Genomic DNA, 18802 nt, shown 5'->3' on the forward strand with positions numbered 1-18802 from the left:
AACATGGACATATTTTACACTGGTTTCTTCATAGACCGGATGATAATATTATACGGTCTCCCTGGTGTCCCACGAACTTGTTGTTGTGGTTGTTGTTAGGATATAACGCCATTTTTCAGCACAAGATAGGCTATACATGGCGTCCAGTATTAATGGTGGAGGAAGAACCCGGGAAAGCCCCGGAAATAACCACCGACACAAGCGAAGCTTTCTCACATACCCACATTGGTCGAGCCCGATACTCAAACCAACGCAGACAGAGGTGAGGTGGCAGTGATCCGTGACGGAGAGAGCTTTAGACCACTCGGCCACTCGGGGCCCCTTTCCCACGAACGTGCATCAGATCACCTCTGCATTATATGCTATCTTGACGTATCAGTTCCTAACCCTACACCTTTATTTGCTACTAAAAGGAACCTCCGTATGATAAATATAATCAAACTAATGCATGAAATCCAAGCAAACATATCAACTTACTCACCTGCTACAGCAGAACAACTCGATAACTGACTACGTTTCTTGCTTGCCAAATATGCCCCAGCAAGCAAGCGCAGAATATCAATTTAAAAGTGTTATCCGTGATATAGCAGTGTTATGGACTAGCTTCGCACTTCTACAATAGATCGCTGTAAGGCTGAAAGGCTTTCCACCAGACTCACTAGTCATAAGCACATCTATGAAGCCGATAAAAAGAACATCACAAACATAGTCTATGCAGCAAATCAGCTCGCTATGGTAATTAAGATTACACTGGACAACAAATTTTTACAAAAGTCATGTTACTGAAATAAAATAAGTCAATTCTTATCAATTTTTATGTGCTGAACACGAATATGACAGTCAAATTGCAAAATTGGCTCTAGTTTTTTTGTAATCTGCAAGAAATTAATGTTTACATAACGAAATGCATTCCAATAGTAAAAGGTCAACTGTAATAGCCTACCTATAAAAAATCAAGTCATTGACTACATCTTAGATTTCTTCGCCTGTCTCTTGTACAGCTGTTCGGGAGCATCTCTGAGGAGTGTCCAGCAGTAGTCAGCCAGCATTGTAGTGGACCATTTTCCCTGGTATCTTTGTTCCATTGTTGCGATATCTTGATGAAAACGTTCGCCGTGTTCATCACTAACAATACCACAGTTGCTAGGAAAGAAATCCAAATGGGAATGAAGGAAGTGAATCTTTAGAGACATATTGCAGCCAAGTTTCTTATACTTCATCAACATGTCTTCTACTAGTTCCTTATAGTTTTCTGCCCTAACATTTCCGAGGAAGTTTGTAGAAACTAGGCGAAAAGCATTCCATGCTTGTTTCGCGTCACCTTCCAGCAAGTTGTTGAACCGGTCATCTTTGAAAAGCTCTCGAATCTGAGGACCCACAAAAACTCCCTCTTTAATCTTTGCTTCGCTGAGTCGAGGGAATTTTTCATGCAGGTATCGGAATGCTGGCAAAGTCCGGTCAGTGGCTTTCACGAAGTTCTTCATCAAACCTAGTTTGATGTGAAGGGGTGGTAGCAAGATTTTCTGAGCCTCAACCAGAGCTGGGTGTTGGATATTCTTCTCTCCAATGGCTACATTCTGCCTGTGAGTCCATTCCTTCCTCATGTAGTGCATTTCCCTTGCTCGGCTATCCCACTCGCATAAGAAACACATGTATTTTGTATATCCTTGCTGCAGTCCCATTAAAAGGGCAACTACCTTCAAATCACCACAGAGGTGCCAGCTGTACTTGTTATACTCAATGGAATTCAGTAGCTGCCTTAAGTTATCGTATGTCTCTTTCATGTGGACAGCATACGCTACTGGAATAGATGGAAGAATGTTTCCATTGTGCAAAAGCACAGCCTTGAGACTCAGTTTCGAAGAGTCCACAAATAGTCTCCATTCTTGTGGGTCATGAGTGATTTTTAAAGCATTCATGAGGCCCTCAATATCGGAACAGAATATCAGATTACTTTCCTTTCTGAAGAAAGGCTCCAATTGCTGGTGGCGCTTTCGATATGCAGTAATTGTGACATCTTCTTCTAGAAGATTCCATTGTTGGAGTCTTGATCCTAGCAATTCTGCCTTGTTCTTTGATAAGTCCAAATCACGAATCAGGTCATTTAGTTCTTCCTGTGTTATTCTGTGTGGGGTTGATGATGCACCACAGTGAAAATCTGGATCACTGCATGCTGATGGACCAGGAGAAGAACAGGTCGACTCACCTTTGTCTTCGTCAGATGAATCAAGAGAATATTCTGCTGGAGGTTCTGGAATAGGAAGTCCCTCACCATGTGGAACTGGTCTCAATGCAGACGGAATGTTTGGGTAGACTATTCTCGACTTCTTTCGCTTCGTTATTCCGCCGGAAAGAGGAGGAACCAAGCAGAAGTAACAGTCATTTAGGTGGTTGCTTGGCTCTCTCCACACCATTGGGACTGCAAACGGCATTGATGACCTTTTGCAATTCAACCACTGTGAAAGCTGTGTTGTACATGTAGCACAGCATATATGCGGAGCCCAAGGCTTGTCTTGGTCACCAACCTTGCATCCGAAGTAAAGATGATATGCCTTCTTCACTTGAGAATTGATACTTTTCTTCTGGTTGGCAAATGTCACTTCCCCACAAATATAGCAAAAATTGTCCGCGGTATTAACACACTTTCGAGGCATTACTGTTCTTTATTGTACGTAAATGGATAAAATAATAAGTTTTATGTAACAGTAGCTTGAACTGTCTCGCACAACGTCTAAAATATTTTAAATGCTGAACCTATCTGATTGGGCTTTATATAGTACACTGCTTACGTCAGCTTCAGCAGCCGCCTGGCATTAGTATAATAGGCCTACACATGTATAGTACACTGCTGACGTCAACTTACTTCAGCAGCCGCATGGCATTAGTATTGCATTGCATCAGAAAATGATGCAATCAACTGTGGATGATGTGAGCATGATGGTATTATGCAATGTTACATCATTATTCCGGATGTTGCTGCAGTCCTACTGGAGAAATTTACACAGTGAAACATAGAAAATGAGGTATATGAATATCTTCAAAACGAGAGCCAATACAAATTTTTCACGGTTATATTCGTGTTCGGCACACCAAAATACTACAGATTAGGGCCTTTTCAAGTCAGTAATGATTTCACTGTTGACCAGTGTTACGGAAAGTTTCAGCTGCAACGAGCCCTTCGAGACTACTAACAAGCTAATGTCAAGTAACAAAGGCACACCACTTCAAACTACCTTCTCTCCAATCGACCTTCTGGACCTGTTTGCAAATTTCTTCCGTGACAAAGTACAAGCCGTTAGTAATAAGCTTCACAACACAATTTCAATTGACTCGTCATCACAATAAAGCTGCGATAAAGGATTTTAAATGCAACCGTATTAGCAGTATTTGAATATGTGTTTATGGATTTAGTACATACAGTCGTAATGAACATGTACCATACTTGTATGAACTTGATCCAATTATAATATCACTGCTGCTTGAGTGCTTAGATCCAATATTGACTTCACTAACTGATGTTATATATAATACCTCACTCGCATACGGAAAATTCCCGTCATTTTTCAAAACTGCCATTATAAAGCCTCTGCTGAAGAAACCAGCACTCGACCATAACGATTTAAAGAACTACCGCCTCCCATTCATAGACAAAATCTTAGAAAAGTAGTTATATCCCAACTTGTATCGCATTTTAAGTCAAACAGTCATTTTAGCAATGTACAGTCTGCATATCACCCTTGGCGCACTACTGAAATTACTCTTCTGACCTTCTCTCTCCTTAGGATAGAGTCCTCACCCTCCTTGACTTGTCTGCAGCAATTGACACAATATGCCATGATATATTACTTCACCGTCTCCAGCTTGTAGTTGGCATTCATGATACAGCCATACTGTGGTGCATGTACTACTTGGTCAACAGGACACAAATTGTGTCTACAAATGGAATACACTACAGCCCAGCTGATTTATGTTATGGTGTTCCACTTGGTTCTGTTCTTCGACCTGTTTTCTTCCTTCTATACCTAGCCGCCCTCAGGTGTCATATATCATCACCCAGTGTCTCACCAATTGTAGGCTGATGACAGCCAAATATACAAATCTAGCCACCCAACTGAAGTTTATGCTACCATCCAAGGTGTAGAAAGGTACATTTCTGATGTGAAATCATGGATGACATGTAACAAGCTGCAGATGAATGATAATAAAACTGAGACCATTCTGATCACAACACAAAGACTTTCTCATTCACATCGTTTACCTCAAATAATAAATATCAGCTACATCAACATTAAATTTACAATCAGTACGAAACCTAGGTGTTACTCTCGAAAGTACTCTAACATTGTCATGAACATATGGGAGGCTGTATATCTTAAGATGAAACGCATCAGCTCCATTCTTAAATATCTTTCAGTTTATGCCACAAAACACGTTTGTGTTCATTAGTCCTTTCAAAACTTGACTATTATAACTACTCAGTTAACTTCTAAAAGTTCTTAACAAAGCTGCTCGGATCATCCTTAGAGTACCACGATCAGAGCACACCTTCCCCCTGATACATACCCTACACTAACTATCCGTCCGATACAGAATCAAACACAAAATTTGTTCTCTGTGCTATGTTTCACTGACGGACTCGAGTCCAGCATACCTGTCTGACCTCACCCATATGTACAAACCAGTAAGATACTTCCGCCCACTTCTGACAAACGTATACTCCTTATTCTTGCTGTGAAAACGAAGTCATATAGACAACTTTCTTTTGCATACCAAGGCCAGCAAAGTGGAACGAATTGCCCACGTAACTTAGACAGAAAGACACAATAATCTCATTCAAGAGTGCTCTTAAAACTCACATATTTCGAATGCAAGAAGAAATTTAAAGACCTAATAATGTCTCCTACGTTAAATAATTTCAGCACGTTTTGAATGTTCTATAATTTCATGGTGTTTCTTTTTTGTAATCATATCATAATATATGTTCTTTGGTTTAGGTGTTGTCTAATGTTGTAAAGCGTATATAGCCTATAATGATCCTGTGTTTTATACAAAGTCTTCTTCGTTATTATTATTATTATTATTATCATTAGTATTATCCTCATTTTCATAATTATGCCCGGAATAGTTACACTTACCTCGTAAAGAGGATTCCTGTGTCGAAGGGTGGTAACTTCTTCCCTCCCCCATCTTGGTCCCATTTCCTGGCATCATGTAGATAATTTGCTGCCTCAATTCTCCATTTGCCCATAACTTGCTCTACCTTAGATGTCTTGTGTTGAAATATTTCGGGCTTATACAAAATAGAATGGGATAAAAATTGGAAATCTTCTAGCAACAAAGGGAAAATGGTTTCTCTATCTGCTCAAACATAAAAAGAAATGAACGACGTAAATTTACCTTTTTAATGTGTTTCCTAATTTAGCGTTGTCATGAGGACTACAAAAACCATGCAGGTGAAAAAGGTATATATCCTTCATATGAAAATTGTCTCATTAGGTAGGTAAATGTATCATGAAGCACCTAATAAACTTCGTTGTATTTTTAGTAGGAATAGTGAGATTAGCATAAACGAAGAAAAAAAAAAAACCACAAAAAATCCCAACTACTGAGTGTAAAGAAATGCAAAATCTATGCCCAAGAGGGAGAGGAATGATAAACGAGGTATTCAAAAATAGATTTACATGTACTTAACTTGTCAGAAATTGATTATTCTGCATGTAAAATATACTTTGAACATATACGTCTAATATATATACATATATACACCTTAGTCTCTATTTGGGTACCAGAATGAAAACCGAAATTATGCATGATCAAATCCGGCACCCGGACCAGCCTGGGTCAACCACTGTTCTGTGTGCTTGTGAAAATACACTTTACCCTAACTGTAGCTCTCACTCTGTAACTATCTCTCTCATAATGTCTATCCATATATATATATATATATATATATATATATATATATATATATATATATATATATATATATATATATATATATAATTTTTTCCAGACGCTATGGACTTTGACTACATAATATAGAAAGGAAAGCAAATAAATTTAGAAAAAATAAACGAAGAATTCTTTCTTTTTTAATGCAACATGAAAACATGAAAGAAACTTCTAACAAGTATGTATTAAATGTTAATTAATCTTTAAACATCTATAACGAGTCCTAAAATATGCATTGTTCGGAATGTGGTAATTAGGTAATAATCTTCCATAATGAAGAGAGAATTTACATTAGTCCCAAATTAGTCTTTAGTGATTTCGTCCAAAATATAAATTTTCTCCTATAATAATCTTTAAACAATTCTTTATAAATTATTCCTTTGCACCTCTAAACTTAAAGTGGAATTAATCATTCTGTTTTTAAGAATCTTATATAAAATTGTAAGATGCTAAAGAATGACCAAACTATGAGTCGAAGTTTTGTTTTCCAAAACCATTTAAGTCGTTGAATTTTTTTTTTCTTAATTTAAAAACCAGGAAAAATCTTTTTTTTATAACGTACAAATGAGACAATTGACAGTTAACCCTCTAGAACCTTATACGGTCAAAAGACCATATCTTCCTGTTAATATTATGTTATTGTCTAATGTACAATAACAGACACAAGCTGTTTAAATAGGTTTCATACATGGAACGTTCGCCTCGGATGCGGGAGGTCGTGGGTTCGATCCCTAACCGAGTCGTACCGAAGACTTATACAAATGATACTAACAGCCCCATCGCTTGGCGCTCAGCATTAAGACTTTAGTGTTAGGACTGGTCGACCTGTTGTCAGGATAATGCGTCGGGGGGGGGGGATATCATGCTACATGTCTGCGGCATGATGCCCCAGTGCTAGATATCACTATAAACTGCCATACTGCAGACATCGTAGCGATATGACTGAGCAATTGTTAAAGCTACGTTAGTCACATTATCTTGACACCAGCCCGACCAGTCCTAACACTGACCTCTTAATGCTGAGCGCGTATCGAGGCAGCTGTTAGTATCATTTTTATAAGTCTTTTTTATGACTCGGTTGGGGTTCGAACCCATGACCTCCTGCATCCGAGGCGGACGCTCTAACCATTAGGCCACCGGAGCGGTCAGTAACTTCAGTAAATATTGTTCAGTATTATATGATATATTAACTTAGACTGAAACAGCAGACGTTAATATCTGTAATAATTTTCTGTATATGATGAAAACCATGTTCGATGGAAAAGAGACGAACGTAATTATATACTGTCAACAATGAATAGTTTGGGAATGATTTGTTTCACAAGTGAACGATTCACTGTGATCTCAGGGCGTGATGTAATTTGACAGTCCATGAGTTTCTCGTTCTCTTAGTCTCAAAATGGGCTTCATAACTATTAACTTAGCAGTTTGTCATTTTATTTGCATATTTTCATCATTCTTATTTTGTCTTGTGCAAAACCAAACATATGTTGCCTTCTCTGGATTAAGCTTAATGCACCAGATATTTGGACATATGATACTACTACTACTACTACTACTACTACTACTACTACAGCTAATAATAATAATAATAACGAGGGCTTACTGTATCACTTAATCTTAACGACGAGCTCTTTACATTTTATTTGCATATATTCATCATTCTTATTTTGTCTTGTGCAAATATGTACACTCAGTTGTAGCTGTTGTGTTTTAGGCCAACAAACCAAAGATACGTTGCCTTCTCTGGATTAAGCTTAATGCACCAGATATTTGGACATATAATACTACTACTACTAATAACAATAACGAGGGCTTACTGTATCACTTAATCTTAACGACGAGCTCTTTACAATATTAGACGAGGAATGCATATACAGAAACTTATCTATCTATCTATCTATCTATCTATCTATCTATCTATCTATCTATCTATCTATCTATCTATCTATCTATCTATTAAGACATCGCTTATAGGTATTGTGGTATCAGCATCCATTTTCGGAAGAAGACAACAAAAAAAAAGTGCATAAACCGTGCATGTTTATACCCTTACTAATTTTTGTAAATTTGATAATTATTGCCAATATCTCATCATAAGCACTGGAAAGTTGGGACAGTTGATCCTAAAGTTTACATCCATCAAGAATATTGAGTCATTTGGTTCCTTGTATATTCCAAATTATATGAAACGTGATAACACCAAATAACAAGCTTTCCTTCTGCTGCATTACCATCATTTTATAAACCCTCAAAACGTTTGAAATAAATGTTTACATTCATGCAGCAATTTTTTTCTTCTTTCTAGAATCGAACAAGACCATCATGTCATGTCAGTAGTGAAGGGGGGCACTCTACGTACAATGGGAATTAGCATTAAAAACACCCCTGGGTCAATCTACGTACAATGGAAATTTAACATGGAGAAAAATCGTGGGTCAATCTACGTACAAGGGGAATTAACATGGGAATAAATCGTGGGTCACTCTACGTACAAGGGAATTGAACATGGCAATAAATCGTGGGTCACTCTACGTACAAGGGGAATTTAACATGGGATTTTTTTTTAAATTTTAAAAAAAATTTTTTTAAAAAAAGGGGTAGGCAATGGAAAGGCTATCTCTTTTCGAGAAATATGGCTGGCCCTGAAAAGGGCCTTTGGGTTTTCTTCTTCTGCTTCTAATTTCTTCTTTTCCTCCACCAACTTCTTATTTTCTCACCTACACTCTTTTTCTTCTTTTTTTTCTCCTCCTCTTCTTTCTTCTCTTCCTCCTCTTCTTCTTTCTTCCTCTTCTCATTTTCTTCTTCTTTTTCAATTTTTTCATTCCATGCTCTCATCCTTGTCCTTTCTTCTTCATCCTCCTTCTCCTCCTTTATTTCCTTCATTACAGCACTTATCATATCCTTTGCTTTTCTTAAATTATTAATTTCCATTTTTACTCTATGCGGACTATAAGAATAGTGATCTTCAACTAGTCGTACGAGCATTTGTTCTATCATTCCCAAATTGTCAAGGACGTCTTGCAATGATTGAAATTTATCCAGGTGGTTTGAAGCCATCTTCTATGAAGAATGGTTTGAACGACGAATACTGTGGGTTCTTATACGAAAAGCGCGAACGTGAAGGAAAACATCCCCCTAAAACATAAAATGGATCTTACCTAGATCATGGCCCAACAACGCGCGAACGTGAAGGAAAACATCCCCTTACTTTTTTCATATAATATAACCCTAACTATACTCTTCACATACGCTAAGAAACCCATAATCTACTATTCACACAAACATACCTGAGCTCTTACAAACACATTCACTTACACTATTAATGAAGAGTTAGTGTTTATATTCACACTACTCTACCTACACACATTGGCAAATCGATAGTTATTTCTTTTCTAGAGTATTGGGTAGCCCTGAAAAGGGCTGTTTTGTTTGGAACTTCATGGACACCTGGTTAATGGTGGCACCTTCCAGGCCTGGCGCCACATACGCATCTTATCCCCCAGTTACTTTTTACCTTTTGGGGGGAGAGAGCAGAGGCAGGATATGTCGCTTCAGAATCCCAATTTTCACTCTCTGGGATTCTGAAATTTTTTCTTCTCTCCTTTTCCTCCTCCTCTTCTTTATATCTTCTCTCCTCCTCTTCTTTTTTTCTTCTTTCCTCCTCTCTTATCCTTCCCTCCTCGACAATGGCTTCAGCGGCCAGTTCATTTAATATGCGTCTGGCATATTCCAGATGCACATGAAGTTCCAACAGTTTCTCCAGTCTCGTGTTCATTTTTGGTGTTGATCAATCAACAAGGGTAGCTGGACTGCCGAACGGGTTTCAATTTATACTGAAAGCGCGTACGTGAAGGAAAACATCCCCCTAAAAACATAAAATTCATCTTACCTAGATCATGACCAAAATCAACAACAACGCGCGGACCTAAAAGAAACACTCACTCACTTTTTATTTTACCCATCACTTCAATAGACTATCCACATACGCAAGGCAATCCAATCTAACCCCAAATATACACCTCAAACACCAAAAAACAAACATCATTTTAATCTACTATCCATAAAAAGAGTTAGTGTTTATTTTCACACTACTCTACCTACACACACATTGGCAAATTAATAGTTATTTCTTTTCTAGAGTATTGGGTAGCCCTGAAAAGGGCTGTTTTTTTTTTGTTTTGCTATGGCATTCTTTTTTTAGTTTCTAAGAATGCGATGTCCTCTGAGGATAGACTTTCTGGCGATAGGTCTGCTTCTTCGGAAAGAGAAGAAGAACTCTTTGGTGTCGATACGGCAATCGACAAAGCCTCTGTCAGCTTCAGGTTGCTGCTGCTGCTGTTGTTGCTGTTGTTGCTGCTGTTGCTGCTGTCTCTGAAGTCTGTACTTCTCTGTCCATTCTTCTTTTTCCCTGTTCATTTCTTCTCTGAAGAGCTCTTCTATCAGGTCTTCAGTGATTTTTAACATTCTCACATTCTCTATTTCTTCTGGCTTCGTTATCAGACTGTGTCTGACCCTATGCAGATTCACGTAGGCTTCGTTGAGCTTAGCTAGTTTGGAGCACATCTTCTTAGGAGGATGAGTCGACAATGGATGGCTAGACTGGGAACAACCCGGTTCTTAAAGTGAAAGCGCGGACGTGAAGGAAAACATCCCCACACGGTTTTCGAGCCGCAACGTTCATGAGAGGGATAGTAAGAAATGAAAGAGCATCAATTCAACATTCTTATAGCTAAACAAAAGACAAAAGCATTTTTTCAAAACACAACATTTTTTATTCAAAAATCACTTAACACTAAACAACAACTCTAACAATAATCCAACACTATAACATCAAACAATTTTTTCAAATCACAAACATTTTTTTCTCAATGGACAATCTATTTTAAACAAGGCTGACAACGTTGTGAATGAAATTGTGATTTCCACTGTTGGAAATCATTAGGCCATTGATGGACACTACGTTTCCTAGCTTGAGACAAAAGATAAGCATAATGGTCACAAAACCATCGATCTACTTTCACATCGTTTCTAGCAGAAGAACGAGGATCAAAATGAGTCACTAAATGTTCTAAGGAATAGCCCAGGCTGCGATGATGCAGAAAATACACACAGTACTGTCCACACACCAAGGAATCTGTGCCTTGTAATTTCACGTTATTGAATCGGGTAGTCTGAGCATTTCTTCTCATAAAGTCGATGATATCGTCTTCCAAAGGGGGCAATCCGTACGAATCGAAATATTCCACACATCCTTCTTGAGGAAAGTAAACGGCTACCCAGTGGGTTCCTGGGAGATGACTTTCGTCCGTGTTGATCACGTAAGCTTGATGGTCTTTAGGTTTGCGATGAGGGAGTTCATCTTTAGCACAGACGACAGGATTCCAAGAAGCCGTATACGAACTGTGGTTCAAAAGGTAATAAAGTTCCCAGGTATCCATTGATTTGTGTTTGTTTTCTTCTTCACAGGTAATAATAAGTCGTCAATTCGATCCTGACTTTTTGCTTGAAAATGTCTGACGAATAAACGGTTATTCGTTCTGTTTCCTCACTCTGATTCAGGAGAGCTTCGATACGATGGATCTCTTGAGTGGTTAATGCTGGACAAGAATGTTCACGCAAGTCTTTATACCACTGGTGCAACACGTCTTTATTCGAGATGAGACTCCAAGCTTCGTCCAGATACTCGTCCAATTTTTCTTCTTGACTTAACATCAGGCATTTATCGTGTTGAATTTGACTGGGATGATCGTTTTGACATCCATAGCAATTTTTCTTGATCAATTCCGTCATTTTGTCGACCAAGTGTTTGGCAAAACAGGAGACTAAATGGGCTTCTTGTTCTGGCCATCTCGACTTCATCAAAACTTCTTCGTCTTTGTCTTGAGATTCTTCTCCTTCCACGGTCTCCTTACATTCCATCTCCAAAGTTTCTCCACTAGGTAAAGAGGGATAACAGTCTTCCATGGCTTTCTAATAATCTAGAATGACTTCTCTCAAACTGTTGATTTCTATGGTATTATCGAAATCTGCATACAGGATGACGTTCACTGTCTGTTTCAGTTGTTCTGCAAACTGAAGTTCCACACGAATCTGGCCGGATTTTATAGGGTGGAAATGTCCCTCGTCGCTGCCTTGGTCTGGAGTGAAATCGAAAGCCCACAAAGCATAGCCTCCTGCATAATCCTCATACTCAATGCCGTGACTGGTGTTGGTTCCTAACTGACCGGTGGCTTCGTACAGGGACAAGTACGATCTCAAGTAATTCATCTTCTTGTCACTAAAGTCAGGTTCGAAAGGTCGGGTACACAAGGTCTTGCCATCACGACTGACTTCGACTTTCTTCACTGAAAAGTGTTGAAAGTTGAAAGGATTTTCTTTGAAGGCTCCGTTGAAGGCTGAATTCGTGACCATACCAAGGATCAAACGTTTGGGTAACTGTCCTTGGAACAGATGATCTTCGGTTATGGATTGTAGTCCAGCAGAAATGGTGAACGTTTTCACTTCCACACGTCGGATGGGATACTTGGCGGTTGTTCTGCTCAACGTTTGACTGATGTCGTTACCCACTTTGGGTAACACTTCCACGCGTCGTACGTAGAGTTTGGCCTCCTGGATTATGCTTTTAGGAGCCTTAGCAGGATCAGCAGCTATCAAATGGAAAGCGGCACTGCTGCGATTCAGTCTCAAGCGGACATTGACCCCGTTCAGCAAATATTTCTCTTGCAACCACATGTCCAAATGCAAACGATCCATCAGTTCTAAACTCTTCTTCTCTAAGATTTTGCTTTCTCTTGCCTCAAAGCCGGAATTGCTTCCATCTGTTTTTTCGAACTTGCCCGCTTCGTCAGCTACCCACAGCACACAGGCATTGAGATGACTATCCTTGGCATCTATTCCGTACGTCAAGAGATTTTCCAAGTAGGCACGGTAAGGGTATGTATCCATGCTGCTGCTGACTAGTTTGTTATTCAAGTACAAATCCACTGAGCTGAACAAGGAATGCATGAAATTGTTGACGGGAGCTATTTCGTCAGCGTCATCTACTCCACTATCATCTTTTTCTAGAACTTGGACTTTCAAGTACAAGTAACTGCTATTCAGATCGATGTAATCTTCGGGCTGCCCCTTGATTTCAAACTCGATGGGAGCGGAATCGGTCAGTGAGGAGATGGGATTAAATTCCACCCACTGGGATTCTTGCATGGTCATCATGGTGGGGGGCATGGCAAACAGATCCAGTTCCGTCTTGGAACAGGCGCAAGACTCTCGGTGCATCATTTTTTGTTGTTGCTGTGTCTCAATAATCGAAAACGTCTAAGTCTCGAACGGTTCTTCTTTTCTTGGCCTTTCTCGCTTGAAGTCTGGTGAAAGGGTGTTTTCTTCGTCGTCTCTTTCTGCCTTGTCCTTGCTGAATGCTTGACTCGGTAGCGTGCAGGGCATTTATAGGTGTGTCTCGTCGGCCTAAAATGTCTTTGCCCGTTTGCAGCAAGACATTTTTGCCAGCCCTCATGAAGGCTTCTTTAGGGTTTTGTTTGTCGATGATGACATTTTGGAGAAATTCTTTGCCTTGTGTCAGTGCCGCATCTTTCAAGGCGTGCAATCCGCGTGTCACCATCGGTTTCAACACTGGGGCCACCGAACGAAAGGCCGATTTTAACATGTCTCCTAAACCGTGTCCTCGCTGTCGAGCCACCCCTCGGTACACTGGATACATGACTTACGAGTCGTGAGAGAACCGTTTTCGAAAATGGAGTTTCACCGTGACTTTTCCTTTGGTGAATGGAATATTTTGTCCCAAATCTCCTTTTATAGTAATGTTGACCGTGTCCAAGTACGACTTGCTGACGGGTAAATAGTGAGGATGGACAAATTCGCGGTGGACGTGGTAAGTGTTTCCACCTTCCTCGTCAGCGTTTGTGGCAGAATCCACTTTGAAAGGAATGACACGCAGTAACGGCACGGAGGTGTGTCCCACCACGTTGTATTCCACCACATCGGAGTACACGAAGATCAAATTCAGTCCCTGGTTCAGTTCTACCGGGAAACGAAAATACCTCGCAAAAGAGTCGTTGTCATGAATGACTGTTAATTCGGGGTTTGTTTTTTGTTCTAATTTCTTCCTCAGCTCCGTGTCACCGCCCAATATGTCAAACAATTCAGGACAAAATAAGAAAGACATGAATTTTTTGGACCCCTCAGAAAATTTCATCAGAAAGCGACGAGCTATTTTGTGGTATTCCAGGGTGACACTTTTTTGGACATTACTCAAAGCTTTATGGAACACGCCATTAAACCTGGAAGCTATGGCGCTGACCAAATGATGACCACTGAAATAATAGCCTGGGAGAATGGACAAGTTGTAGGTCCACGTTTTAAGTTTGTCATCATAGGTTCTATTGGTAGATGTGCCAATCTTATCCAACTCCACTTGCAATTGTTGGTCATGAACTTCCACCTTAAACCAATTTTGCTGGGCAATGATATTGTGGACTTGGGTCGGGTGAATCATTTCCACTAAAGCCACTTCCCAATGGGCTTCGTGATCTAAGGGGATGGCTTGAGGTAATTTGGCCGTGTAACAGCACAACGTGTTGTTGGGAAACACCTCCATGGAACTGTCACTGGGTAAGGTTAAGTAAAATTGGTTTTGGTGACTCATAATTCCAGAGTTCTGTGGCTGTCCGAGGGAATATTAGTGGATGTCAGAGGTGTGTCTCCGCCCAAAATGGGGTTCTGGTTGTGGTTGTTGGAGTGGTGACTGGCACTGGCACTGGACACAACGTTCCCGTTAGAGGAGAATTTCAGGGAGGGATTGGGAAGCAGGTAACCGATGCAACTGCTCAATAAAATGGTCCACAATTGTTTGTCTCCTTGTTGCAAACTCAAATTGGCGATGGCTGCCCCGATGACACAATACACCACGAAGATTTGGCAGAAAAAGACGATTTGCGTTTTAGGCACACGTTCTCCACACCACACCCACAAGGGTTGTTTTTGTAAATCTTGCACAGAAGAACTAGGGGAAGAAGGACTGGTCGACGTAGCTGCGTCTGCTGTGTGAAAGGGCATGATGGTCACTTCTTCTTTTTATAGTCGATGACTTGCGAAGCGTCGATCCAAGAATCGAAACTGGGTGGATATCCTTTCCAACGTACTTTGACTTCTTTGACACGTCGTTTGCCCACTTTACGGGTTCTGCGTTCGAGAATGCTTTCGATGTCGTACACGTCGTCTTCTTTTTTGGTGACACGTTGTAACTCGGGCAAATAAAACGTTCCTTTGAGTACTTCTCCGTTCATGTCTTCCAATTTATAGACGGCAGGATGACGGCCATGTACTCGTCCAGTGACGCGAAACAGTTCGGTCGTCCAGTTAGGTAAGTAACCTTTGTCGAAAGTGCGTTTGGTTTTGCCAATGCGCACCCAATCTCCTACGGTCAACTCTCCACTTTTCTTGGGGACAGCCCTCGTCGGGGACGTACCGAACAGGCGCTCGAACACCAGCACTTCGTTGTCGGGAGTCACGTCTTGCGGGGCACGTCCGATGCTTCGATGGTAAGATTGGTTGTACGCTTGCACCAGGTGCGGTAAGATGTCGATGTACTTCAGAGTGTGGTGATGCGTAAAATATTTCCACATGCGTTCTTTCAAAGTGCGTTGAAAACGTTCCACGATGCTGGCTTTGGTTTCGGGATTCTCGGTGGTAAAAAAATGAATGTCACGTTTCTTTAATTCTTTTTGGAAAGCTTGGTTCAGAAATTCGGTGCCTTTGTCCGTTTGCCATCGAAGAGGGCGACGGCCACTTTGTTTCAACACCCGTTGCAGGGCTCGCACTAACTCGCTGCTCGATTTGGAAGTCAAAGTCACGACCCAGGCAAATTTGGAAAAGACGTCGATGACACAAAACAAATATTTGTAACCACGATTGTAGCTGGCCAAATGAGAGACATCGGCTAAATCGGCTTGCCATTGATGATCGATGCCTTCCACTCGGGTGCGACTTCTGGCAAACTTGCGTCGAATGGGTTTGTGTAAAGTGTAGGTAGCTTGTTCTTGTAACCATCGTTGCACTTGAGGTAAACGGAGACTTTTCAGTCGCGTTTTGGCAGCACGATACAATTTTTGAACTCCTGCGTAACCTGCAGGATGGGAGGGATCGTAGTAAATGCTAGCTAAGACTTTTTCCATTTTTTGTGTTGATTGGTGTCTTAATAAGGCACCCACTCTTGGAAGAGGCTACTCTTTTTCTCTTGGGGTATTTTCTTGGATTGCAAGGCTTTGCGTGTGCGGCCAGCAATAGGTGTCGAAGAGGAGGATGTCTGAGCGGGGGATATCGGTTCTTGTTTCACTTCTGTTTTCACTTCTGTCTTCACTTTCTTTTTCTCTTGTGAGGAAGAAGGGGTGGCCATCATCTTTTTAATCCATCCAATTCTGGAGGTAGGTGGTGTTGTTAACTTGCGTACTTTTTCTGGTGGAGTTTGAAATCCTTCTTCTTCTTCTTCTTTTCCTTTTTCTGTCTTGGTCACGGGTACTGGTGGTACTGGTACTGGTACTGGTGATGGTGCTGGACTTTTCATCAAGGTCTTAAAATCTTTCAAAGTGGGTAGAGCTGTTTCGTCTAAAGCTTTCTGGTGAAAGAGTTGCAGTCTTTGCAAGAGTTGACCGTACTTTTGCGATTTTTCTGTTTCGGACAAATCTTGGCGATCCAGCAAGGATTGCAATTCGTGTTGTAACTGGGACATCTCGCTCAAATTGGGATTGGGAGGTAAATGCGGGGTGCGTTGTTCTTGCCACCGATGGTATTCCATCCATCGTTTGTAAGGCACTAAAGCTAGTTTTCGTCCTTCCATGGGGTTGTCAGGGGTGAATTCTGAGATCTTGGGACTTCCGAAGGCCTTTTTATCTTGCTCCCACCAGTCCTCCCAACATGGTTCCCAAGACTCCTTTCAGTATGGGGCCTAACAAGAGAGGTAAAATGCCTCCACGTTGGACCAACATCTTCTTTTTTTGACGAATGGGAATTTTCTTTTGAACCATTTTCCGAAGAACGTGACGATGTTTGCCTAAGCATTGTTTCTGGTGTTTGGACAAAGGGATAGTGCCTTTCAAAACGTTCAAACAACATTCGCACACGGTATCGATGACCTCTTTGGAGGCCGTTTGAATGAGTTTTTTTCGTAGGGGTGGAGAAGCTTTGGACAGGACAGATAACAGGTCCCCATGTTTGGCTAAACGTGGTGGTAGTCCTTTCCTTTTCTTTCCTTGGGGTTTTCTGGAGGGTGACATCTTTGAGTCTTTAGGAGCACCTAAAAACACTGATACCCTACTCGGTCACAGGCCTTTTTTATACTGGAACGCGTCGCCACTGATTGTCTTTACGTTTTATCAGTTTGAGGACAGGCATGACAAGTCGTGCAGGGGTACGTAACGGACTAAATCGAGCCAGTTCTTGCTTGGACAAATCCAGTAAACTTTGTAACATGCCCGATCTTTCTTGAACTTTGATTTTGGGAGAAGGTACTTTGTGAGCAGCAGCCACTGCTGCTAAATGGGAAGGTCCTGCCACTGGGGAAGCTCTTTTGGGGGTCATCAACGGAGAAGTTCTTGGTGTGATCAACGTCTCCAAGTACTCTTCAGTTCCTGGTGACATCAACGGAGAAGTGGACAAACGTGAGGCTACCGGAGACGTTGTGGCAGGTCGTGTCTTGCGAGTGTAAGGTTGCGTCCTGGCTGAAGTGCCTCTCTTGCGACTAGTTTTCTTCTGTGGACTTTTCTTTTTTTGAGGACTTTTTCTCTGTTTCTTTTTCTTGGGGCTTCTTTTCTTTTTCCGGGGTGATGGTGGTGGTGTCTGGTAAGAGGAGGGTCCTGCCACTGGAGAAGTTATTCTTCTTGGGGACTTGGTCTTTTTCTTTTTCTTCTTGGGGCTTCGTTGAACTTTTGTCTTGGGGATAACTTTGGGGGCATTAGGATCCCATCTTAAGAGTGAGCGAATGATGACCCCTCCTAGAGTACCGCTCCCTCCAGGTTTCAAAATGATTTGTTTTTTGGTTTGAGTGTCGATGCGGGGATCAGCCAGTTGGACCAAAGCGACTTTGTTTCGATCGAAAAAGCGTTGGGTTTGATGAGGAATCTGAATGATTCCTTGGAGTAATTGACGTGCCGTCACCGTGAACCATCGTAAGACTTCTTTGAGACTAGCTTCTAAGACACGGGCTCGTGTTTGTGGATCTTTTTCTCGGCTGATGCCATACAAGGCACGAATCAATTTGACGGGAAGATGTGACTGAAGGGACGTCATGTTCACACTGTGTGAGACAGACGAAAAAGGGTCCGAGGTTTTTATAGATTTTTTTCATGGGAGGAGTGAAATGAAGTCGAGGACGGAGACGTGTACAGGACAGGTCCTCCGTCTTGGCACCAGTGGTGAAACAAGTGGGTACGAAATCGCAAATCCTCGGGGGTCGTAGGTTTCAAATCGACGAGTAAATAGGCGTGTGGAGTTTGAGTGGCATCGTCGTACGCCTGAGTCAGCCAAGGCGTTCCTAACTGTTTGGCTAAGACTTGCACTTGCGATTTATCTCGAGGGCTTTTAAACAAGACCACGTAATGTGCATTGAGACTGATGGTGCGATGGGCTTTACTTTGTTGAAACAAATTTTGGGTGATGTAAACGACACTGGCATTACGGTGATGCCCTTTGCGCGTGAACCACAATTTAATTTCTTCTTCGTCTTCTCCTAACATGTCGTCGAAAATGACCAAATGGGTTAGACGGGAGTCAGAGACGATGCCATCGTCTTCTTTAGGAATGCCTTCCACAAACACGATGGAATCGCCTTGACTTTCTC

General features: G+C 41.2%; 1 protein-coding gene across 1 annotated transcript in view; it reads right to left on the reverse strand.

Annotated features, from left to right (window-relative positions):
- Positions 1–18802, reverse strand: part of LOC149791964 (metalloprotease mig-17-like) — a 45170-nt gene that overhangs the window by 14780 nt on the left and 11588 nt on the right. Inside the window, exon 3 of the mRNA XM_089969303.1 lies at positions 5136–5290. Coding sequence (XP_089825429.1) covers positions 5136–5290 — 155 coding nt within the window. The remainder of the gene's footprint in view (positions 1–5135; positions 5291–18802) is intronic.

This window comes from Sinohyriopsis cumingii, chromosome 9, assembly GCF_028554795.1.
Source record: "Sinohyriopsis cumingii isolate HCF-2022 chromosome 9, ASM2855479v2, whole genome shotgun sequence".
Lineage (NCBI taxonomy): Eukaryota > Metazoa > Mollusca > Bivalvia > Unionida > Unionidae > Sinohyriopsis > Sinohyriopsis cumingii.